We start from the raw sequence: 25122 nt of genomic DNA, 5'->3' as shown, positions 1-25122 counted from the left end.
AGAAATCTGCAGCCAAACGGGCGCCGAGGGCGATCCGGAGAGGTCCTCGGCACCCCTCCGCCCCAAGGCCCGTCCACTGCGGACCTCTTTTCCGAGTCACCTCCAGGGCCGCTACCAGGGTCCCTTGACTGCTACCCGGCCCGGCGGGACCTGGAGGGGCAGCACCGGGTCGGGGCCCGGGGAGGGCTTTTGTGTTTGCAGGAATGAGGGGTGGTTGTGTCAGTCCCCAGGGCACGCGAGAGACACGCGCAGCCCGGCCGCCAGCCCGCCGCCCCCCCACCCCGGCCCCGATCGGCCTCCGGGCACCTTCCCGGCCCCCCGCCCGCCGGCCGCCGCCTTTGTTCGCTGCATTAGCATAAAGCTGCCTCGGATCTCCCGTTTAAATAATTCCACACAAAAGGAGAGTGCATGAAAGAGAGCGAACAAGGGCGAATCCTCGAGTGGCGCCGTCCGCGGGGCGCGGGGAGGGACCGCGCTGGGTGTTTTCCGCCCCTCGAGCTTCAAGTGCCCCCGGCAGTCTGGGCGCGCCCCTCATCCCAAGCGCCGTCCGAGCTCCCTCGGGACTGTGGGTTTGGTTTGGTTTGGTTTTTTGGGACCGCTTGGCACCGTCCGGGCTGCGAGGGGAGGGGGCGAGGCCGCACGGCCCCAGTGCCAGCGAACGACGCGTGGGGTGCCGATGGCCTCGAGTTGACTGGCCCAGACGGGATGGCCAGGCCGCGCTCAGAACAGGTTGCTGGACGGAGCGAGCCTGGCCGGGAACGCACCGGGATGGGCCTGGACGCAGGAAGCGCTAGGGCAGGGCTTGCACCTGTGGAGTGGCGCCAACGCTCCCCTCTTTCATTCTCCAAGAAGGCGCCCTCCAAACCCAGAAAAGGCGGGGCCCTTTCCGCCGAGCGACCCCAGTAATACAGAGCCGGCCTCCGTCCCTAGGGGACCAGCATGCGACGCTTCCCAGCTTGGCCGGGCCCGCTTTCCTTCCCGGCTCCCTGACGTGGGGTTATGGGTCCTTCCCCGCACACCCCTCTCCTTCCCCCGTCGCTCCCTGTCTCTCCTCTCTTCCGCAGGCTCCATCTCCTCCTCCTCTCTTCCCACCTGTCCTTGCCCTCCCAGCTCTCGGTCTGCTTAGCTCCAGCGCTCTGCTCTCCCTCACCCCTGCTTTCAGCCCCGTGCTCCCGCCAGCCTTCCCTCCGCCTCCCTGCCCTCCTCCCCTCCTGCCCTCCTCGGCCAGGCCTCTCTCCCCAACTCACAGGCCTCTTTCTCCCACTCTGGCCCTGCCGCTCCGCTCCCTTCCCCCTCCTCGCCCCTCCCCGCAGGCCTACGTGTGTTATTTTATTTTATTTGTCTAGAGAGAGCCTATTTGTTCAGTGATGTGTGGCCTCCTGGCCGCCTGCTTTAATGGGGACTCGGAGCTTGGTTTCTGCGAGCATTAGCATTAGCATACAGCTGCCGGCGCCGTGCCCGCTGGCCTGCGCGCACTCTATCCAGCCTTATCATCACCTCTTCTCTCAACCAGAAAACAATCAACAGCTCCTCACACGAGGCGACTTTCGAGCCCTTCTCCCCGGCTTCTTGGCTCACAATCACTCCCTCACTTATAGGGCTCGCTCCCTCCCTCCTCCCTCCCTCTCCCCTTCTCCCTGCGCCCCCCCCCTCTCTCTCTCTCACACACACACACACACACACACACACACACACACACACACACACACCCCTCTTGTAAGCCTCATGTAAAATTTTCTTTGGCTTTCAGTGATATTTGGGTGTGACAGAACTCTAAGAAACCATTTCTGGAAATGACGTGATTCCACTCCGTTACAAACTGACTTTCATCAGGAGACCGTAGGAGGCGATTTGGGGCGGTTCCACGTTGGGAAAATAAACGTTGGTATTTTCTTGCCAGTATTCTTTGTTTACAACCATAGAATTCCAAGAAAGGGCTCAGTGCCTAAGGGGTCTCCAGCTCCACAGCGACAACGCAGATCGCAGATCGACATAGGGCCTTTCTACACTTAATGTCTCTGCATGCCAGAGAAATTCAAATAGTGGTCTTTTTGAAGCTTGTTCTTTTTGTTAGACTTTATCATCAGCAAAACCCTTAAAGCAGCCCATTTTAAGAACCTTTTATTCTTAGCCAATATGTCTTATTCTTAGGAAAGTTGTTTCTCAAAACAAAATGCGCAAGCCTGAGTCTATATGCTAACTCTGGCCAAAAGTCCAGGGAAATGACTTGCTTTCTACATACGCAATGGTTAGAATATCCAATATACTTCAAGAGACAAAAAAGTTTTCTCTCCACATTTTCAAACCCACCACGATAATTATAGGGGTCCAAGCCTAGCCTATTAAAACAAAAAGAAAACTCCCCAGTTTACGCATAATTTGCTATTAAGCTTAGCACTGCTATTTGGGGCCACTTTATGTGACAAAAGCTTTTTTATTGGAATAGTTGATCACAAGAATGATAACGGGTCGATTCTCTGAAGTGGTTTTGTTCATTTCAACTTTAGGCTGCCAGGGTTCATCACAGACATGTCCCCATTTGCTGATGAATTTCCAACCAGTGCTTCTCTCTGGGGACAAGAGCAGGAGGAAAAAATTCTTGAGCTAAAATACTCATCCATGTGTGTTGAGCCTGCAGCTTGAAGAATGAAGCCGTCGGCGATTGTTCTCTGTTCAAGTTACGGTTTGTACCATATGGCTGGAGCTGGACCCTCCCCCTAAATGACCTATACATTTGTACAAAACATTTGTCTAAAGTAATTAGTGGAGTTTATGGCTTGCTTTTGCCTGTGGTCAAAGAATTTGAGTCTAGTGTGGTAGAACAATTTAGTTTTGAGAAGCATACAGTTGATATTTTAATGTTGCATAATTACAATGGTGCATAATCCTATGATGGCAATCTGACTGTTATTCCTAAAGACTGCATCACCCTCATAAGGGCACAGACTTTTGTTACGTATCAGTGAAAATGCAGAATAATAAACAAAAACTGAAGTTGTATATATATAAAAACCAAGTATAAGTACTGTTGGTCAAATATGTCAGTTACAAATTATACCAGAGGATTTCTGCCCCACTTATTAATGACATATCTCAGGGGCTGCTGATGGATGTGAGTACAACAGTGCCAAGGGTCAAAATAAATGAAGCAGAGAGATCTCTTGCTGCTGTTTTCTAACCTAAGACCTGTGCCAGCATCCAGGGTTTTCAAGCATCCATGTTCCTTATCTACAGCATGAAGTAAAAAGATGGGGATTAGCTAGCAGCCTTCTTCTTTCAAAAGTTCGTATAAACTTTCCCACACATTCAGACCTTCTGATGTACAGTTACTGAATTAATTTCTCATCATCTCTTTTTCTAATTTTTTATTCCGGGTGCAAGATTTTCTGCTCAATAATACTGGTGGAGAAACACATGAGACTCAACATAATTAAGGCAAGACATTTCATAAAATCAAATAGAATAGTACCCAAAGTAAACACACATGCGAATTTTATACAATACAATCACGTTTTACTGTTAAAATGGTTTATTCTGCACAGGAATGGGTTGGTATTAAGAGCCTTGCCCTGCCCCAGAATAGAGGCAGATGGCCATGCGCCACCTTCTGGAGTGACAGAAAATTCCAGGCATCAATGGATGTGGAAAAGAAACTCACCCATGTGCTAGTTCAGCCAGGCTTTGAGACGCCAGATTTCCAAGCACAGGGCCAGAACTAAATGATGCCTGGCCAGGCGTACATGGGCAGGTGGTAGTGATTGTAGTGCAGGTAGTCCAGGATGCTCTTCTCCACCAGCGGCTTATAGATGCTTTGTTCGTAGACTTGCTTAAGGTACTTGCGGGGCTTCTCGTTCAGGGTGAGCTCCTCGTCTTCTATCTGCAAGGCTAACTGATCCATGGATGGTGAGTTTTCTTCCTGGAAGAGACAGGCAGAGGTTGGACACAATGTGTTTGGACTGAAGTCCCCAGAAGAGGACAATGTCGTTAAAGGGGAGACAGTGCTCAGTCTCTGGAAGAGGCACTTTTGCTCAGATTTTTGGTATTATTTCCAATTGAGACAAAATATATGTAACCTCAACTGACCGCTCAATCATTTGTGTTTTGTTTTAGGGCCATACCCAGGGCAGCTCACTTATCCTGGCTCTGAATTCATGTGTCAGAGAGTCAGGGATCAAACCGAGGTCAGTAGCGTGCAAGGCCCCACTTGCTGTGTTCTGTCTTCAGTCCACTGTGACCATTTTAAAGTGAATATAGCTCAGGAGCATTAAAGGTATTGATGGGGTAGTGCAAGCCACCATCACTATCCATCTCCATAAGTTTTTCTCCCTTAAAATTGAAACTCTGTGCTCCTTCAAAACTAACTCTCCTTCTGTTTCCCCGGCCCCTAATCCCACATTTCTATTGTAGTCTCCATGAATTCGACTATTTCAAGGACCTCATCTAAATGAAATCAGAAAGAATTTACTTTTTGTAACCTGTTTACTTCACATGGCACAATGTCTTCAAGGTCAACAAAGGCAGTATTGGTGAGTTTTCAAGTAACATTATGTTTTGGTTTTTGGGCCATCCCTGACGGTGTTCAGGGCTTCTTCTTCTGTGCTCAGGGATCATTCCTAGTGGAGCTTGGGGGACTATATGTGGTGCTAGGGATCAAACCTGAGTTCATGGGTCCCATTGTTACATGTAAGGCAGGCAACATATGTGTATGTTTCTGGCCCCAATTTTCAGATAAAAATTGTCTTGAGATTTATGCTTATTTTAAAAATGAAAAAAGTAATTAATGAAATTAACATTAAAAAGTAAGCATTCCCAGTAATTTATTTGATGAAAATCCTTACTAAAATAGAATTTGAAAAACCTAAGAATGTTAGTCAAATCAACTCACAGATAATGGATAGAGTTTATTTTATTTTCTATTTTTTAATTTATTATTTTTTTATTAGTGAATCACCATGAGGGTACAGTTACAGATTTACATATTTTCGTGCTTGTGTTTCAGTCATACAATGCTAGAGTACCCATCCCTTCACCATTGCTTGTTCTCCACTCCCCATTGATCCCAGTATCCCTCCCACCTCCCCACTCCACCCCCCTACCCCACCCCACCTCTGTGGCAAGGCATTCCCTTTTGTTCTCTCTCTCCTTTTGCTTGTTGTGGTTTGCAATAGAGGTATTGAGTGGCCATCATGTTCAATCTATACTCTACTTTCAGCATGCATAGAGATAGAGTTTAATGAGTTATTTAAAGTTTAATAATCATACCCTGTCCACATCTATACAATAGTAAGGGATTCCCCAATACTTTTCTTACCAAATTTCAAACAAGAAGCAGGTTAAAAGAATTATACAGTTAGTTCCCCCTACACACATCCCTACCTGAATTTTTCAGCTAACATATTCCTATATTGATCCATCACACAATTACCCAAATATGTATGGGAGAGTTGTTATAAAAGCACGTCACCCAGGTTTGAGCTATGCATTTTTGGACCACCAGGGTAACCCAAAATTTCCCTAAAGAAAAAATTACATAGATGTCAGAAATACATTTATTTAAATTACCACTACTTCTTTTTCCTTCTAACAGAAAATAGGGTAGCTTTTTTTTCTTTCAACAATCTTTATTATTTTTCTTAAATTAATTTATTTTTTTAATTAATGAATCACCATGAGGGTACAGTTACAGATTTATACATTTTCGTGCTCATGTTTCTCTCATACAATGTTCAAGAACCCATCCCTTCACCAGTGCCCTTTCTCCACCACAAATAACCCAGCATCCTCCCACCCCCCCCCCCCAATCCCTGCCTCTGTGGCAGGGTATTCCATTTTGTTCTCTCTCTCTCTAATTGGGTGTTGTGGTTTGCAATAGGGGTGTTGAGTGGCCATTGTGTTCAGTTTCTAGTCTACTTTCAGCACGCATCACCCTTCCCCCACAGGGCTTCCAACCACATTTTACTTGGTGTTCCCTTCTCTATCTGAGCTGCCCTCTCCCCAGAATGTGAGGCCAGCTTCCAAGCCATGGAGTCAACCTCCTGGTACTTATTTCTACTATTCTTGGGTGTTAGTCTCATACTCTGTTATTCTATATTCCACAGATGAGTGCAATCTTTCTATGTCTGTCTCTCTCTTTCTGACTCATTTAAATTAGCATGATATTTTCCATGTTGATCCACTTATATGCAAAGCTCATGACTTCATTTTTTCTAACAGCTGCATAGTATTCCATTGTATAGATGTACTAAAGTTTCTTTAACCAGTCATATGTTCTAGGGCACTCGGGTTTTTTCCAGATTCTGGCTGAAAATAGGGTAGCTTTTAGAATTCTACTGGATGATTAAATTAATGCTTATAGAATTTATAGATAGAAATGTTGATTCAGGAGACTAGAAAGCTAGTAGAATGGGCACATTTGCCTTACACTTAACCAACCTGATTCCATCCCAGGCACCACATAGGTCCTCTGGACCTTGCCAGAAGTGATCCAGGAATGATCCCTGAGCACAGAATCAGGAGTAAGCCTTAAGCACAGCCAGGTGTGCACCCTCACCCCTGAAAAAAATGTGAATTTGCCTTATATGGCTGTAAAACACAACACTTGTTTTTCTTAACAGAGAGACTACTAGACATCAAAGGTTATGCACGTATTATTTGGAAGAACAGTCAGTGGGGTTTCAGGACGTCAGAGTACCATCTCCCTTCTAGTGTTTCCCCTTCCTAGTGACTGTCCAGCCCCTTTCTGGGTGGCCATCTCCCCTCTGTGACTGGCTCATTTCAAAGTATCACATAAAATACAGGACATCTTAGATCTTGTTTCTTGCCTCTCACGTATTGTTTAGAGTTCAATTCACTTTATAGATTGTATGAATACTTCTTTCCAAGGCCCGTTGTGTGGCTATGCCATATCTGTTGATCAACTGTTCCACTGATTAACAGTGGTTGTTCCCCTCATCTGGTTTTTCTGAATAGTGCTTCTGTGAAATTTGATGTCAAGTATTCTCTTGGATATTTGTTTATTCTGGCGTTCCACATGTGAAGCTAGGAATCCAAAGGTTCGGTGATCCAGTAAAATATGTAGATAACTTTTGGAGGAGTCGTCAAACCAATTCCCACAGCAGCACAATTTTTTTCTATTTCTATTAGCATTATGGACGGAGCAATAGCACAGTGGGTAGGGCGTTTGCCTTGCATGTGGCCAACCCGGGTTCGATTCCTCCATCCCTCTCAGAGAGCCTGGCCAGCTACCAAGAGTATCCTGTCTGCACGGCAGAATGGCTTGCCTATGGTGTATTCAATATGCCAAAACAGTAACAACAAGTCTCACAATGGAGATGTTACTGGTGCCTGCTTGAGCAAATCAATGAACAATGGGACAACAGTGCTACAGTGCTATTAGCATTATGTGACAGTTCCAATTTTCAGGATCCTTACCAATATTTGTTATTTCCTTCTCTCCCACATTTTTGTTTATTTAGTTAATTTTGGGGTGGCCACACTCCTGCTCAAGCTTACTCTTGGCTCTGTACTCAGGAATCACTTGCTGAGGCTCACAGAATCATATACGCGTTCCACTGGGGATGGAACCTAGGTTGGCCTCGTGCAAGCAAGCATCCTACCTGCTGTACTATGGCTCTGATCTCCCACATTTTTAAATGAAGCCATAGCAGTGGGTTGTAAAGAGGTATCTTATGATTATGCTTTCCACTTTCCTAGTGATTAATAGTGATAAATCTTTTCATGAAAATAGTTTTAATTCTGGAGACCCAGTTTTATTGTATTGCTCTAAAAATTTGAAATTTTAAAGTATTAATCCTTTATTTTTTATAATTGTCACAATGATTTTGATTGTTTAATTATTTTGATTATTTAGAATTTCTCTCCAAGACATTAGGATTGATTTTTCTATGTATGCCCCTCCCCCCTGCCACAAAAGCTATTTTGAGAGGACTCCACTAGTATTACATGAAATAGAAATTATAGACTGCTTTGGGTAGTATTTCCATACATTTCTCCCCAGTAGACTCTCTACCTGGCAATGATCAGGAGACCATACAGTACTGAGGACAGAATTCAGGGCTTCTCACATACAAGGCAGGTGCTCTACTTCTGGAATTATCTCCTTGACACCAGTACTGCCAACTTAGTAATATTAAGTCTCCAGAACATAAAGGCAGTTTCCCCTCCATTTATTTAGATTTAGCAACATTTATTTTGGAAATATTTTGTAGTACTCAGCATATAAATCTTAAGATTATTTTATTCCAAAGTACTTAATTCTTTTTCATGCTATTGCATCAAAGTAGAATTATTCTATTTTTTAATTGTTATTTGGTGATATAGACAACAAATTATTCTATTGTGCCCTGCAACTTTGCTGAAATCTTTTATTGGCTCTATAGGTAATTTTTATTCTTTAAAATATTCTACAATATTCTAAAATTGTGCCATTGAAGAATATTCTTTTACCTCTTCCTAATTAGCATGGATACCTTTTTATCTCCCTTCTCTGACTAACTACACTGGTTAGGGCTTTATATGTACAATATTGTTATAGCACTGTAGCACTGTCATCCCATTGTTCATCGATTTGCTTGAGTGGGCACCAGTAACGTCTCCATTGTGAGACTTGTTGTTACTGTTTTTTGGCATATCGAATACGCCAGGGGTAGCTTGCCAGGCTCTGCTGTGCAGGCAGGATACTCTCAGTAGCTTGCCAGGCTCTCTGAAAGGGATGGAGGAATCGAACCCGGGTCAGCCATATGCAAGGCAAATGCCCTATCTGCTGTGCTATATCGCTCCACTCCAATATTGAATATAAGTAGCAAAACCATTTTTTTGTTTTCCACCAGATCTCAGAAGTAAGGATTTTAATCTTTCACCATCAAGTCAGATATTATCTGTGAGTTTTCTGTAAATTTAAGTTGTGGCATGTTTTTTCTATTCCTAGTTTTTACATGTGTGTTGTTACCATGTTCAATATAGTCAAATGTTTTCTTGGCATCAAAACTTACCTTACCGATTTTATTGAGATGGTATACTACATTAATTTATATGTTGAATGACTCCAAAATTCCTGAGATAAATCTCATTTTGTCATGGCAAATGTTTCTTTTAGTATGCTGCTTATTTAGTCTTGAGTATTAAGTTAAAGACTTTTGCATCTAATGAATATGGAATATGGATCTGAAATTTTATTTTCTTTCAATGCCCGATTATGTATCCAAACAAACTGACCTCACAGAACAGGCTAGAGAGTGTTCTTTTTGTCCTTCTTTTCCTCCTGTTCCTCCTCCTCTTTCTTCCCTTTCTCCGCATCTTCCTCCCCACACACCTCTTCTCTTTCCCTTCTTCCTTTTCCTTTCTCTATTTGTGAGAGGAATTTGAAAAGAAATAAATACAGTTCATTCTTTAAATGTTTGTAAGAATTACCTGTGAAGCCATCTGGTCTTGGTCTTTCTTTTGTGAAAATGTTTAGAGTTATTGATTCAATATCTCTACTTGTAAATTTGTAGAGATTTTCTATTTTCTCTTGAGTCAGTTTTGTAGTTTTGTATGTTTTTGGTATTTGTCCTCTTCATCCAGATCATCTAATTTGTTGACATATGATTGAATATACTGTTATCTTTTAATTGTTTGCTACTTCTTTGTCTAGCTAAAAACTTGGTAATTGACTTTTTCCCCAAATAATCAATTGCTTTTTGTTGTTGTCTTTTAAACTACTCTCAGGGCCCAGAGGGATAGTACAGTGGGGAATGCATTTGCCTTGCACTTGGCTGACCTGGGTTCGATCCTTGGCATCCCATATGGTCCCTCAGCACTGCCAGGAGTGATTCCTGAGTGCAGAGCCAGGAGTAACCCCTGAGCATCACTGGGTGTGACCCCCTCCAAAAAAAGCAAAAAAAAAAAATCCAAAAACCTCAAACCTACACTCAGCTGTGCTGAGTTTACTCCTGGCTCTGGATTCAGGGAGCACTTCTGGTGAGTTTGGGGGACCTTATGGGTACCAGCTGAGGCATGGTTAGCCGTATGTAAGTCAAGAGCCTTAATCCCTATACTATCTTTCCAGCCCTGCAAAGAATTAACTTTTGGTTAGGATTTTTTTTCTTTTTGGGTCACAGCAGGCAATGCACGGGGGTTACTCTTGGCTCTGCACTCAGGAATTACTCCTGGTGGTGCTCAGGAGACCACATGGGATGCTGGGATTTGAACCCAGGTTGGTTCGCATGTGAGACAAACGCCCTACCCGAGTGCTATAGCTCCAGCCCCAACTTTTGATTAATTTTCCTATTTTTTTTAAGTTCTCTATATCTCCAAACTTTAAAAAAAATTTCATTCCTTATGCTAGCATCGATCTTAGTTTGGTTTCTTTAAAAGTATAAAATTAGGGGGCTGGAGAGATAGCACAGCGGGTAGGGCGTTTGCCTTGCACGCGGCCGACCCGAGTTCAAATCCCAGCATCCCATATGGTCCCCTGAGCCCGGCCAGGGGTAATTCCTGAGTGCAGAGCCAGGAGTAACCCCTGTGCATCGCCAGGTGTGACCCAAAAAGCAAAAAAAAAAAGTATAAAATTAGATCACTATCTGAGGTCATCTTTTAGGGAAAAAAATTTTAAGAGGGAAAAACTACAAATTTCCCTCTTAAAATTGTGTCCTCTTTGGGTATGTTGTGCTTTATTTCAATACTTTTTGATTTCATACTTGTAGTCAAAAAGTTATTTGTTTGAGAGGCTATTATTCAATATCCACAAACTTGTGAATTTTTGTTTTCCTTCTGTTTTTGAATTCTAGTTTAATTAATTGTGACTGAAGAATATACTTTGTATCATTTAAGACTTTGAAAATTCACTGGGCACTTGTTTCTTGGCCCAACATGAGTATTATCCTGGTGGTTCCATCTGTTTTTAAGAAGAATGTGTAACCTATGGTCTTTGAGTAGAATGTTATGTCTGCATACCTGGTTAGTTTAAGTCTGGTTACTTTACTGTCCTTTATTTCCTTATTATTCTTCTATTTGGTCCTATCTACTGCTAAAAGTGAGATAATTTAGAACTACTTTTTTTTTTATTGAATCACCATGTGGAAAGTTACAAAGTTCTCAGGCTTATGTCTCAGTTATACAATATTCAAACACCCATCCCTTCACCAGTGCCCATATTCCACCACCAAAAACCCCAGTATACCTCCCGCCCCAACTCCCCCACCCCCAACTGCATAACTGATGAATTTCACTTCATTTTCTCTTTACCTTGATTACATTCCATAATTCAACACAAAACTCACTATTGTTGTTGGAGTTTCCCCCCAAGAAAGACAGCCCTACTGCCAAGGAAGCATTTGATAATTAGTTTTCCATTGCTGAGAATGAGGAGATATGTAGGCCCACTGCTCCAAGTACACAACTATTATTTCCCCTTTTTCCTTTTCCTTTTTTTCCCCTCATCCCCCTTCCCGTGCCTCATAGTATGGTGGACGCCACACCACAGCGTTTCTCCCCCAAAATGGGAAACAACCGGGAAAGAGGGATATTTCCTCTTCTCGGCCGGCGTGGGGCTATTGCTTAGTTCACAGTCCAGAGAAATGGCTGCTACATTGATTACCTTCAATATTTCAGCAAAAAACTCACTGTTATTATTTGGAGTTCCCCCCCCCCCCAAGTCCCCAAGTCAGACCTGCTAAAAAGGAACCGTTTCACATTGCTGACAGTTAAGAGATGTTAAGTCCGTGCAGTTTTGGATTTCTGTATAAAGTCCAAGGAAAATTCTGCCAGAAATTGCATAGCCCATCTCACAGTCCCAGTGCATTGCTGTAAGAAGCTGCGCTGGATGCCCAAATGTGTTAGGTCTCTGGAATCAAAGTCTTTAGACGCAGAGGGTCCGTTTTGCTCTCAGCAGCTCCGGATTTATCTGGGCCGAGGGCGTGCCGGTTACACCCACTTCCCATGATTTCCTAGGAGCCCCAAGTGTAAAAACTGTATACCTCTGGGTTAGGAGTCTTAGAAAATGGCTCCTGCCATGTGGATGTTGCTGCCGCTGCCATTTTCTGTGCAGAAAGACAGGGTGGAGAGGAAAGATCCATCCCCGGGCAGCACGGGATTGTAGCCCAGTTCACAGTCCCAGTGCATTGCTGTAAGAAGCTGCACTGGATGTCCAAATGTGTTAGGTCTCTGGAATCAAAGTGTTTAGGCGCAGAGGGTCCCTAGAACTATTTCTTCAACTCAATTAACATTTGCTTCGTATATTAGAAGAAGCTGTTATAATTGTTGCATCTTTCTTAGAGGATTCTGAAGGATAATTTGATTACATCGAGTTTCTGCTTGGTCAGTGACTCTTCGGTGTTAGGAAGAGGTCTGAGACCATTTCTTTGCATGTAGCTGTCCAGTTTGCCAACACCACTTGTTAAAGAGGCTTTCCTTGCTCCACTTCATATTTCTTGCTCCCTTATCAAACATTAAATGATCATATATTTGAGGGTATGTGTAAAGATATTCAATCTGTTCTATTGGTCTGTGGATCTGTCTTTATGCTGTTTTAGTTTTATGCTGTTTTAATTATTATCGCTTTGTAGTACAGTTTGAAGTTGGGGAAAGTGATGCCTCTTATCTTTTCCCCCACAAGAATTGCTTTAGCTATTTGTGGGAGCTTATTGTTCCATATGAATTTCAGGAGTGTTTGATCAATTTCTTTGAAAAATGTCATGGGTATCCTTAGAGGAATCACTTTGAATCTGTATCATGCTTTGAGGAGTACTGCCATTTAGACTATGTTAATTCTCCCAATCTATGAGCAGGGGATGTATTTTCATTTCCCTGTGTCCTCTTTTATTTCTTTTTTTTTAGTGTCACAGACTGGAAATTTGTGTTTATTTATGAATAAAAACAGTGGAATGCAAGTTTTGCAATCTTCACACTGTGGGATGGCATGCCTTGACAGTAATGAATTAATTTCAGGAATATGGTACTATAAGTGACCAAAACCAGAAGTAACATGAAAATGAAAATATTGAAGAATATTGAAGTAGAATTTTTTTGTGTTTTTTTAAATTAATTTATTTTTTAATTAGTGAGTCACCATGAGGGTACAGTTATAAATTTATACATTTTCGTGCTCATGTTTCCCTCATACAAAGTTCGAGAACCCATCCCTTCACCAGTGCCCATTTTCCACCACAAATAAACCCAGCATCCCTCCAACCTCCCCTAACCCCATCTCCCCCTACCCCACCCTGCCACTGTGGCAGGGTATTCCCTTTTGTTCTCTCTCTCTAATTAGATGTTTTCTTCTTGTAGAGTTCAACCAGTGCTTTATATGCCCTTGATATCAACCCCTTATCGGATGGGTATTGGGCAAATATCCTTTACCATTCTGTAGATTGTCTTTGTATTCTGGTCACTGTATCTTTTGCGGTGCAGAAGCTTTTTAGTTTAATATAGTCCCATCTGTTTATCTCTGTTTCCACATGGTTGGCCAGTTGCATGTCATCTTTGAATATACCTTTATCTTCAATATCGTGAGGGTTTTGCCAACCTTGTCTTCAATGTACCTTATGGATTGTGGTCTGATGTTGAAGTCTTTAATCCATTTTGATCTGATTTTTGTGCATGGTGTCAGGTCAAGGTCTAAGCCCATTCTTTTGCATGTTGTTGTCCAGTTGTGCCAGCACCATTTGTTGAAGAGGCTTTCCTTGCTCCACTTCACATCTCTTGCTCCCTTATCAAAGATTAGATGATCATACATTTGGGGTTGTATGTAGGGATATTCCACCCTGTTCCATTGGTCTGCAGCTCTGCCTTTGTTCCAGTACCATGCTGTTTTAAAGTAAACTTTGTTACCGCTTAGTAGCAAAGTTTTAGGTTGGGGAGGGTGATGCCTCCCATCATCTTCTTCCCAAGAATTGTTTTAGCTATCGTGGGCATTTGTTGTTCCATATGAATTTTAGGATTGCTTGATTCGTTTTTTTGAAGAATGTCATGGGTATCCTTATAGGGATCGCGTTGAATCTGTATAATGCTTTGGGGAGTATTGCCATTTTGACAATATTGATTCTCTCTATCCATGAGCAGGGTATATGTTTCCATTTCCTCATGTCTTCTACTTCTTTTATTTCATGGAGTAGCGTTTTATAATTTTCTTTGTAGAGGTCTTTTACTTCCTTGGTTAAGCTGATTCCGAGGTACTTGATTTTCTGGGGCACAATTGTGAATAGGATTGCTTTTTTTATGTCCCTTTCCTCTGCCTCATTGTTTGTATATAGGAAGGCCATGGATTTTTGGGTATTAATTTTGTAGCCTGCAACTTTACTGTATAAGTCTATTGTTTCTAAGAGTTTCTTAGTAGAGGCTTTAGGCTTCTCTAGATATACTATCATATCGGCTGCAATTAGTGAGAGTTTGATTTCTTCCTTTCCTATCTGGATGCCCTTAATCTCTTTTTCTTGTCTAATAGCTATCGCAAGTACTTCCAGTACTATATTGAAGAGAAGTGGTGAGAATGGGCATCCTTGTCTTGTGCCTGATCTTAGAGGAAAGGCCTTTAGTTTTTCCCCATTGAGGATAATGCTTGCCGTAGGCTTGTGGTAGATGGCTTTGACTATCTTGAGGAAAGTTCCTCCAAAACCCATTTTGGTGAGGGTTTTCATCATGAACGGATGTTAGATCTTGTCAAATGCTTTCTCTGCATCTATTGATATTATCATATGGTTTTTATCTTTACTTTTGTTGATATGATGGATTATGTTGATTGATTTCCAAATATTAAACCATCCTTGCATCCCTGGGATGAATCACACTTGGTCATGGTGTATGATCTTTTTGATGAGTTGTTGGATCCTATTTGCTAATATTTTGTTAAGGATCTTCGCATCGGTGTTCATCAGGGATATTGGTCTATAATTTTCTTTCTTAGTGGTGTCTTTGTTTGCTTTTTTTATTAGGGAGATGTGTGCTTCATAGAAACTGTTTGGGAGAGTTCCTGTTTTTTCAATTTCCTGGAAAATCTTGAGGAGAACTGGCAACAGGTCTTCTTTAAATGTTTGGAAGAATTCGCCAGTGAATCCATCTGGACCTGGGCTTTTGTTTTGGGGGAGATTTTTGATTACAGTTTCAATTTCCTTAATATTAATGGGTCTATACAGATATTCCAAGTCTTCTTTGTTCAGTCTTGGGAGACTGTAGGAATCAAGGAATTCCTCCATTTCTTTGAGGTTCTCTTGTTTCATGGCATACAGGCTTTCGAAGTAGCCTCTGATGATCTTCTGAATTTCGCTGGTTTCTGTTGTGATGTCGTCCCCCTTTTCATTCCTGATTAGGTTTATTAGGGTTGTCTCTCTCTATTTCTTTGTGAGTCTTGCTAGTGGTTTGTCAATCTTGTTTATTTTCTCAAAGAACCAGCTCTTGGTTTCATTGACCTTTCAGATTGTTTTCTGGGTTTCCATGTTGTTAATTTCTGCTCTAATTTTTATTATCTCTTTCCTTCGGTCTGGTTTAGGTTCCTTTTTATGGTCCTTTTCTAAGGCCTTGAGCTGTGAAGTCAAGCTATCTATGTAGGCCTTCTTCCTTCCTAAGGAATGCTTGCAGAGCTATAAATTTCCCCTTAACACAGCTTTAGCTGCGTCCCATAGGTTTTGGTAGTTTGTGTCTTCATTCTCATTTGTTTCCAGGTATCTCTTGATTTCTTCCTTGATTTCCTTCCTGACACACTTATTGTTCAACACTGAGCTGTTTAATTTCCAGGTGTTTGTTTTGATTCTTTGCATCTGTGTGTGATTAGCTTCTATCTTCAGCGCATCGTGGTCTGAGAATATAGTTGATACAATTTCTATTTTTCTGATTTTATTGAGGTATGTTTTGTGGCCCAGTACATCACGCTCACTGATTCTGTCTTCGGCTGTAGTCATTCTACTGTTTGAGGGCACCTACTGAGATTTTTAATTCATCTACCGACTCCTTTATTTGTGTGACTTCTGTTTGTAGCTTTGTGACTTTTGTTCGTAGCTTTGAAATTTCTGATCTCATTTCTTTTTTGCATTTTCTAAGTTGACTGTTGCAAAGCATCATTCATCTTCTCCCTTAATTTATTGGATGTCTGTTCCATGGTTGCCTTGAGTACACCGACTCTCTTCAAGATTTCTCTGAATTCTTTTCTGAGAGGTCTAGTATGTGGATAGACCCTGTGGAGATTTCTGTTATCTTTCCTTCATCTTCTCTTCGTGCAGGGGATTTTTGCTGTTTCTTCATATTGCTATGGAAGTCTAGAGTTGTAGCCGTCTAGTTGTCTAGCCCTATTCCCTCATTCTGTTTGTGCTAAGTTGATGATGGTGGCTTTGTTCCAGTTCCAGAATACTTCCTTACTCTAAGGGGCTCTTCTTGGTTTATGTTGGGCTTTAGTGATGATTTAAGGCTATGCTGTCTTTACGAGGAGTTTGTGCAGATTCTATTGTTCACTGACAGCTTTTTTGAAGCTCAAGTCAGCTAAAGGAGTATTTGGCAAAAAATGATTTAGATGGCCAGGGTGATTTTCGAAGAAATAGGTTAGAGTATGTAATGTAAGAAAAATTACAACTGCGGCCTGTAAGTGGACGCTGCTCTGGCAAGTGGCCACGCCTCCTTTTGAGGACATGCCCCCTGAAATACAGGCCAAGATCCCAGTAATCTCTTTGGGCACAGGGCGGGGTAGGCGGGGTCCTCCTTGTGAGTACCTGATTGGAAGTTTGGGCATTACAGAGGAGCGGAGAGGTGTGTCCATGCAGCACAGGGAGTTGGGGGGCTCCCCTGGAGCCCCCGCTGCCCGGGAACCAGTGGGAGAGTGTCCCTTGGGTCGGTAGGTGGAGTCCTCTTTTATTTCTTTTTTTTTAATTTTAAATTTATTTATTTTTAAATTAGTGAGTCACAGTGAGCGTACAGTTAAAGATTCACACATTTTCGTGCTTGTTTTCCCCTCATGCAATGTTTGAGAGCCCATCCCTCCACCAGTGTCCATTTTCCACTACCCCTGAACCCAGTATCCCTCCCACCACCCCAATCCCGTCCCCCCACCCCACCCCGCCTCTGTGGCAGGGCATTCCAATTTCATATCTCTCTTATTTTTTTGGGTGTTGTGGTTTGTAATAGGGGTATTGAGTGGTCATCCTGTTCAGTCTCTAGTTCTACTTTCAGCACGCATCTCCTTTCCTGTGCAGGATCTACAATCACATATTACTTGGTGTTCACCTCTATCTGGGATAACTTTCCCCCAGCGTGTGAGGCCAGCTTCCAAGCTATGGAGTAAACCTCCTGGTATTATATACTACTATTATTGGGTATTAGTCTTCTACTCTGTTGTTCTATATTGCACAGATGAGTGCAATCTTTCTATGTCTGTCCCTCTCTTTCTGGCTCATTTCACTTAGCATGATACTTTCCATGTTGATCCACTTATATGAAAAGGTCATGACTTCATCCTTTCTAACAGCTGCATAGTATTCCATTGTATAGATGTACCAAAGTTTCTTTAACCAGTCATCTGTTCTCGGGCACTCGGGTTTTTTCCAGATTTTGGCTATTGTAAACAGTGCTGTGATGAACATATAAGTGTAGATGTCATTTCGACTATACTTTTTTGTTTCTCCAGGATATATACCCAGAAGTGGTATTGCTGGATCAAATGGAAGCTCAATTCCTAATTTTTTGAGAAGAGTACATGTTGTTTTCCAAAGGGGCTGGACCAGTTGGCATTCCCACCAGCAGTGTAGAAGGGTCCCTTTCTACCCACATCCTCTCCAACAGCAGTTGCTTTTGTTCTTTTGGATGTGTGCCATTCTCTGTGGTGTGAGGTGGTATCTCATGGTTGTTTTGATCTGCATCTCCCTGATGATTAGTGACGTAGAGCACTTTTTCATGTGCCTTTTGGCCATTCGTATCTCTTCTTTGGGAAAGTTTCTGTTCATTTCTTCAGCCCATTTTCTGATGGGGTTGGATGTTTTCTTCTTGTAGTGTTCAACCAGTGCTTTATATTCCCTTGATATCAACTCCTTATCGGATGGGTATTGGGTGAATATCCTTTCCCACTCTGTAGATTGCCTTTGTATTCTGGTCACTGTATCTTTTGTGGTTCAGAAGCTTTTTAGTTTAATATAGTCCCATTTGTTTATTTCTTTTTCTACTTGATTGCTTAGTTCTATGTCATCTTTGAAGATACCTTTAGCTTCAATATTGTGAAGGGTTTTGCCGACCTTGTCTTTAAGGTACCTTATGGATTGTGGTCTGATGTTGAGGTCTTTAATCCATTTTGATCTGATTTTTGTGCATGGTGTCAGGTCAAGGTCTAAGTCCATTCTTTTGCATGTGGTTGTCCAGTTGTGCCAGCACCATTTGTTGAAGAGGCTTTCCTTGCTCCACTTCACATCTCTTGCTCCCTTATCAAAGATTAGAAGATCATACATTTGGGGTTGTGTGTAGGAATATTCCATCCTGTTCCATTGGTCTGCGGCTCTGCCTTTGTTCCAGAACCATGCTGTTTTAATTGTTACTGCTTTGTAGTAAAGTTTTAGGTTGGGGAGGGTGATGCCTCCCATCGTCTTCTTCCCAAGAATTGTTTTAGCTATCCGTGGGTGTTTATTGTTCCATATGAATTTCAGGATTGCTTGATCCATTTCTTTGAAGAATGTCATAGTTATCCTTATTAGGGATCGCATTAAATCTGTATAATGCTTTAGGGAGTATTGCCATTTTGACAATGTTGATTCTCCCTATCCATGAGCAAGGGATATGTTTTCATTTCCTCATGTCTTATTTTATTTCATGGAGTAGCGTTTTATAGTTTTATCTTTACTTCTTTAGTTAAGCTGATTCCAAGGTATTTGATTTTCTGGGGCACTATTGTGAATGGGATTGCTTTTTTATTGTCCCTATCACTTTCTTCTCCCTTATTATTTGCATATAGGAAAGCCATGGACTTTTGGGTATTGGTTTCGTAGCCTGTGACTTTACTATATTAGTCTCTTGTTTCTAGGAGCTTCTTGGTAGAGGCTTTAGGGTTCTCTAAGTATAGTATTATGTCATACGCAAATAGTCAGAGCTTTATTTTTTCCTTTCTTATCTGGATGCCCTAAATATTATTTTTCTTCCCTAAGTGCTATGGGAAGTACTTCCAGTACTATATTGAATAGAAGTGGAGAGTGGACATCCTTGTCTTGTCCCTGATCTTAGAGGGAAGACTTTTAGTTTTTACCCACTGAAAATAATGCTTTCCATGTGTTGGGTTATAGTTATAGACATTTTAGTTTAACGTTGGTTTGCCATTTCTTCTCCAACCTTCCTCCTCCCCTGCAATGAGCTTAAGTTCACTAATACTCATCACAGTGCTCCTGAGGCACTGTTTTTCCTCAGTGTTCATCTCTAACTGCTCTGTGCTCTGCTTTCCCTCTCTGTTAATCACTCATTTCCCTGAACCAGAACCTGTGACTTGGAAGGTCAGACCCTTCTACAGGCTTCCCTGGAGTTATGGAACAGAGAGCCCCTGATCCCCAGGAATCTAAGCTGGAGGCTGACGCACACTCTACTCTCCAGCACTTCCCACATGATAAATACAATATGGAAAAAAGAACAATTCCCTAGGGAAGGCTTTCTTGCAGAAGTTTTGCTTTCTGGAAATTTAAAGAACCCGCCAAAAATAGCTGAAGGGAGATGGGTTGCTCTTTATATATCTTATACAAACGTCCCTGGCTACCTCTAATATGCTAACAGAGTCTGGTTTTCATGCTAACTTCACACACAGCAATTTGCAAATGTCTATGAAATGTTGGGGCTGAGGCAGGTGTGTGTGATATATGTGTGTACCATATAAAGCAACTGTCAAATTTTGTTCGTTTACTTGGAAAGGTAAAGAGAAAGCTTTGTGTGTGTGTGTGTGTATGTGTGTGTGTGTTTGGGGGCCTCACCCAACTTTCCTCAGGGCTTACTCCTGGCTCTGCACTCAGAGGTCACTCCAGGAGGACTTTGGGGGACCATATGGAATGTTCGGGAATGGAAGTGGTCAGCCCCTATAAGCTAAATGCTTAATCCATGGTACTCTTTCTCTCTGGTTCCTAAAGCTTCCCTTTTAAAACCATAGATATAGAACAGGGATGAGATGTTTGCCTGATATGCAGCTGACTCAGGTTGCAGCTGACTCAGGTTCAATTTCTGGCACTGCATATGGTCCTCTGAGCACTACCCCAAGTGATTCCTCAGTACAGAACCAGGAGTAAGTCCTGCACACTGCCAGGTATGCACTCAAAAACAATACAGAATAATAATAGGAACCATGGCTAAATCAATACTTGATAATGCTTAGCCTAGCTCTGTGGGTTTGATAGTTTGCCAGTGCTTCAAGATGGGCAGGATATAAAGCTTGGAATTTAACTCAGGGCCTGACAACTGCTAAACACATGCTCTACCACTAAACCTATATCTCTGTGGCCCCAAAGCTTCCATTTTAAGTAGATTGACTAAAACCTCTTGACTCCTGTATGAAATATTAATAAAAAAGTTCAAACCTGCAGTTGCAAAGGATTTAAGCAGGGAAATTGATGGAATAACTAAAATTCTAAAGTATCATTACTGAGAATCATTACACATTGAACTGCAGATGACGTTTTGAGAGGAAGCTAGTAACTACAACTCAGGCTTATACTTCAGTCTCAGTTGACTTACTCACAGCTTTGAGCTGCAGGGATCTACTTGACCTGTAATAGATTTTACCCAGTTTGAATGACAGCAGTGTTAATCATTACACTTAATCTTGTTTCTCCCCTCCACTTCTCTTCTGTGAAACCACAACCCAGACATAGGGCAGGATCAGTTCTGGATCACTGCAATAAGAAAATACTCAATAAAGCGAATCATGAAATTTTTGGCTTCCTAATGCATATAAAAATTAAGTTCACATATTGCTACTGTGTACATCAAGTAAATACACATTGTTAGTATGAACTATCATTATGTCTAAAAAATTAACATGTCTTTAATTAATAAAAAAAAAGTGTTATTGGGGCCTGGGATGCAGCTCAGTGCCAGAGAGCATGCTTCCTGTCAGTCCATGGGACCACAGAGTAACAATAAAAAACCTAAAACACACACAAACCCACCTACTCCTTCTCCCTCAGCTGCTATTTCCTAAAACCTAAAAAAAATTTTGCTTATTCATAAAAATGCTAGCTATCATTTTGAAACATTACTTATTGATACACTTTTTGTTATTTATTGTTGGCTGGTCAGATAATCTTGTTTTCTTTTAATACCAAACTACAAAGAACAATAAAGAAAAGCACAATAAAATGAGATATGCCTGCCCACTTACCTTAATTTCTACCCATGTGCATCTTAAAGACTGAAATACATCTAATATTAAATCTGTTTTCCCATGAGCCAGAGAGACAGCATGCAGTCAACCCAGATTTGATCCTTGGCGCCCTTGAGTACTAAGCATTGCTGAGTGTGGCCCAAAAAACAAGTGAAAAAAATCTATCTTCCCCAATTTGAACCTATTTCAGATTGAATTATTTAAATTTCGCATTATGCGTTCCAGGAATAAAACTGAAAAGGGGATGGACAATTATGAGATGATTCCAGTTTGGCTCTATAAGACTCAATGTGTACAATCCTAGCTCAAGAGATAGAGACCCTGGAATTTGAAGCTTACTAGTCACTGAATCACCATGTGGGTGATGGGATCTGACTTAAAATCTCTTAAATACAGGCCCCTCTTGGAGGAAGTTGAAATGATTTAAGCAATACCCACCCACGTTGGAAAGTTCTTTTCAGGATTAAGCAAGGTGGTACATACTAGTGCTGGAATATAGGAACTTATTTCATTATTTGTATGTGAATTTTTCGATATGGCAATTTGCACCTCAGGAACCTTGAAGAAGCAGGGTCCCTCAAGTGGAAGTGACAACAGAAATTCAATATTAGTCTTTTTAGATAGTAAAAGGATGTGAAACTCAATTGTAACCTAGTCTTCATCTGAATGAACCAAAGATAGACGAGGATGGAGAGCTGACCGATCTTTGAACATGAATACTAGCTTTCTAAAATTCTGGTCGGGATTCTATTGGCAGAAAGAAGGAAATAAATTTCACAAATACGTCGCCATTTACACCAAAGAGCTAAATCTCTCTTTCTTTCTCTTCTTTCTTTTTCTTTCCTCTCCATCCCCTCCCTCTTTGTCCCTTTCTCTCTTCCTTTTTTCCTTTTTCTTTTCAGTGTGCTCATGTCTAACTCCTGACTCTAGGGTTAGGGATTACTGCTGCCAGTGCATGCAAGTCAAGCACTATATTTGCTGTACAATCTCTCTCAACCCCATAGAGCTAATTTTCTTGTTGGGCATGGAACCTTTGGGATATATGGCATAACTTCCAGCTAATTCTATGTTGAATGAGAAAGATGTTTGGGTAATAGAAGGAGAGTGTTTGGACATCTGATGACTTTGCTTCACCACTTATAAATGACATGTACCTATACAACTGTTTGAGGAATCCTGCAAAATACAGAAAGAAACCAAAGGAATGTAGTCTTCATTCTTAAAAGAAATGGGTACAATTCATGCCTAATTTTCAGCCAATACTGTTAGCTTATAATGAAAGTAGTTATTTTTAAAAGGAAATCAAATTTTTACTTTATTAAAGAATTTATATAAATCAATTATTCTGAACTATAACCATCTATAGCTACATATGCAGTAGTTTGCTTTTATGCTATGCAGTTGATTTCAAAAGTAAAACCATTAAGTGAGAACATAGGAAAAAGTCTAAATGATCAACAGCTCTAAACTGCTTATAGTTTGCCAGAAATAACTCACAAATCTTTTAATCACTCTTACCTCTGAGGAGATTAAGATTTGGCGTAACTTTTTCCTGAGATCAATAAAACGATCGTGAAAAATGGCCATGGACCACGACTCCTCAAAGAAGCTAGTGAGAATAAAAAAGATTCAGTTAGCTGGAAACCCTCTCATTACCACTAATAAAGTATTTACCTGCTTTTTTCCCCTTTATAAATTATAGTTCTGGCTCTGTTGCAATTGTTTGCTCAGAAAATGCCTCATGGAACAGCCTGACCAATCAATTTTTTAAATGGATGTTCCTGATGTAAAGCCAGGTTCCATAATTACATTTAAAGTGGTTTAATTCAGAGCTGGGGCAAGACCCAGTGAAGAATCCTGATTTTATCAGAATTTAAAAGCCTGAAGACTTATAAAGAACCGTGTCTCCTTTATCTGCCCTCGTTTGAGAAAAACAGATTGCAGAATTAACTGAACTGCTGCATAAACAAATTAAATTTGGGTAGACAGTAACACAAATGCTGTTCATCATTAAGGTTTCTGGATTAATAATGACCAGAAAAACAGGCTACCTCGGTGTTGAGCATGGTCTTCATACGATTGCTCTGATGCTTAATTGAATCTCTTTGAGGAGAGTAGGTCATATGGTGTTTACTTTGCTTTCTACTTTTCCCTGGAAACTGTTTGAATGAATGTTTTCTTACACGAAGACTAATATGGTCACCCTTGATTTATAGATGCTGCTAAAAGTTTAATGCAGTCTTAGGACAAAGAAGAACATTGATTGGAGTAGGCCAGTGAATTTCTTTGGGGTGAGACTCATGACTGTGAACCTATTTCAAGTCAGATAGACTTTTCTTGTCTCCATACTGCCATGTTGAGGCTTCTAGGTGAAACAGAAACATCTTGATTCTTCTTAATTGGCTTGGAAAGAACAACATGCTTTTTGCTCTTTATCAATGATTAGGAGAGAAACAGGAAGTCTTTCTTCTAACAGCTACAAAGATACCACATTATAGTTTTCTGTCTTAAGACTCCTGGCGGCCAATCCTAAATTTCAAATAAATGGTCAGCTTAGCTGAATTCTGTCCCTGCAGTTTGATTCTTTAAAATGCTCCCATTTCCTTTTCCTGGTGAACACACCTTGGGCTTCTTCCCCTTTGATTGTGGCCCCAAATCATGACTTCTACTCTTGGATAAAAGTTTTCATGATCATTTTATCATTTCCAAGTTGACATAAACTATGTGGACTCTATTCTCTTTGGGATGGATATAGGTCTGTTGTAAATGTTGGTGGGTGTCATGTGTGCATGGTGCCATGTGTGATGAGCTGCTTCTGTTTACTGAGATGTAAAGTTTACTCTGAGGGCAGAAGACAATGAGACTAAAGACCATGGAGGCAGCATCTGCTCCTAGCCTCTTGACCAGAATATGATCTAATTTTATGACTTTACGATATACTCTTTGCTTAAACTATTCATCCACTAATAGTAACTCTTACCTATTACCCTTCTAGGTATTTGGGTAATGACAGGGACCCAAAAGACAAACATTTCTGTCACACATGGATGGAGCTTCTACTCCAATGATCAGTACAACGTAGCTGGGAGTGGGAACTGCTTGAGAAAACAAATGTCAGACAAGGATTGGGTCGATTGGGGAAAGAAACTCCCACACTTAACAGCAGTAAATACCTGAGGGGAGGTATATGTGGGGGTAGTGCACCACATAGAAATGTGGGAAAATAACCTTCTTGATTGAGGGAACAGCAAGATCAAATCCTCTGTGCCAGAACCTGGGTGAAAACGTGCCCTGTCTGTTCAGGGAGGTAGGATGGGCAAGGCAAAGAGATGGGTGGGAAGAAATGTTGAGGAAAGAGGTGGACAAGAGGAGGCAGAAGATAGGTAGGAGGGATTCAGATCTGTTGTGTAGTTGTACCTTGGCCATCCAGTAGCACTTGCACACACAGATATCCTACCAATTTTGGTTGAATGAATGAACAGTAAAGGAGGGAAAGAACATTGAACTGCATACTTTCTCTATGAACTGGTCCTGATTGGTTGTTCAGTTGTATAGAAAAAAGTTCTGTTCAATAAACAGGTGAAAAATATTGCAAAATGCTCCAAGATACCTTCTGAAAAACAGAACTTGACTGGGGGCCTTGGCAATGCCATACCTGGGTAGTCAGTGTTTAAGAATGAGCACAAGTGGTGGAGGAGGTCAAAGTACTGCCGACCTCTGGGGTTAATCAAGACCCACAAATTTGAATGAACCAAGTCAAGTTAATGGAAATGCTTGCTTGGGTTTTGGACAACAGCTTGATAAATCCT

General features: G+C 41.4%; 1 protein-coding gene across 1 annotated transcript in view; it reads right to left on the bottom strand.

Moving 5' to 3' along the window:
• Positions 1-3376: 3376 nt before the first annotated feature.
• Positions 3377-25122, bottom strand: part of CFAP61 (cilia and flagella associated protein 61) — a 411272-nt gene continuing 389526 nt past the window's right edge. Inside the window, exons 26-27 of the mRNA XM_004614437.2 lie at positions 22832-22922; positions 3377-3916 (exon numbers count right to left, since the gene is read on the bottom strand). Coding sequence (XP_004614494.2) covers positions 3716-3916; positions 22832-22922 — 292 coding nt within the window. The 3' untranslated portion in view covers positions 3377-3715. The remainder of the gene's footprint in view (positions 3917-22831; positions 22923-25122) is intronic.

This window comes from Sorex araneus, chromosome 3 (genome assembly GCF_027595985.1).
Source record: "Sorex araneus isolate mSorAra2 chromosome 3, mSorAra2.pri, whole genome shotgun sequence".
Lineage (NCBI taxonomy): Eukaryota > Metazoa > Chordata > Mammalia > Eulipotyphla > Soricidae > Sorex > Sorex araneus.
The sequence above is the reverse complement of the archived record's forward strand: the minus strand, read 5'-3'. Positions and strand labels throughout refer to the sequence as shown.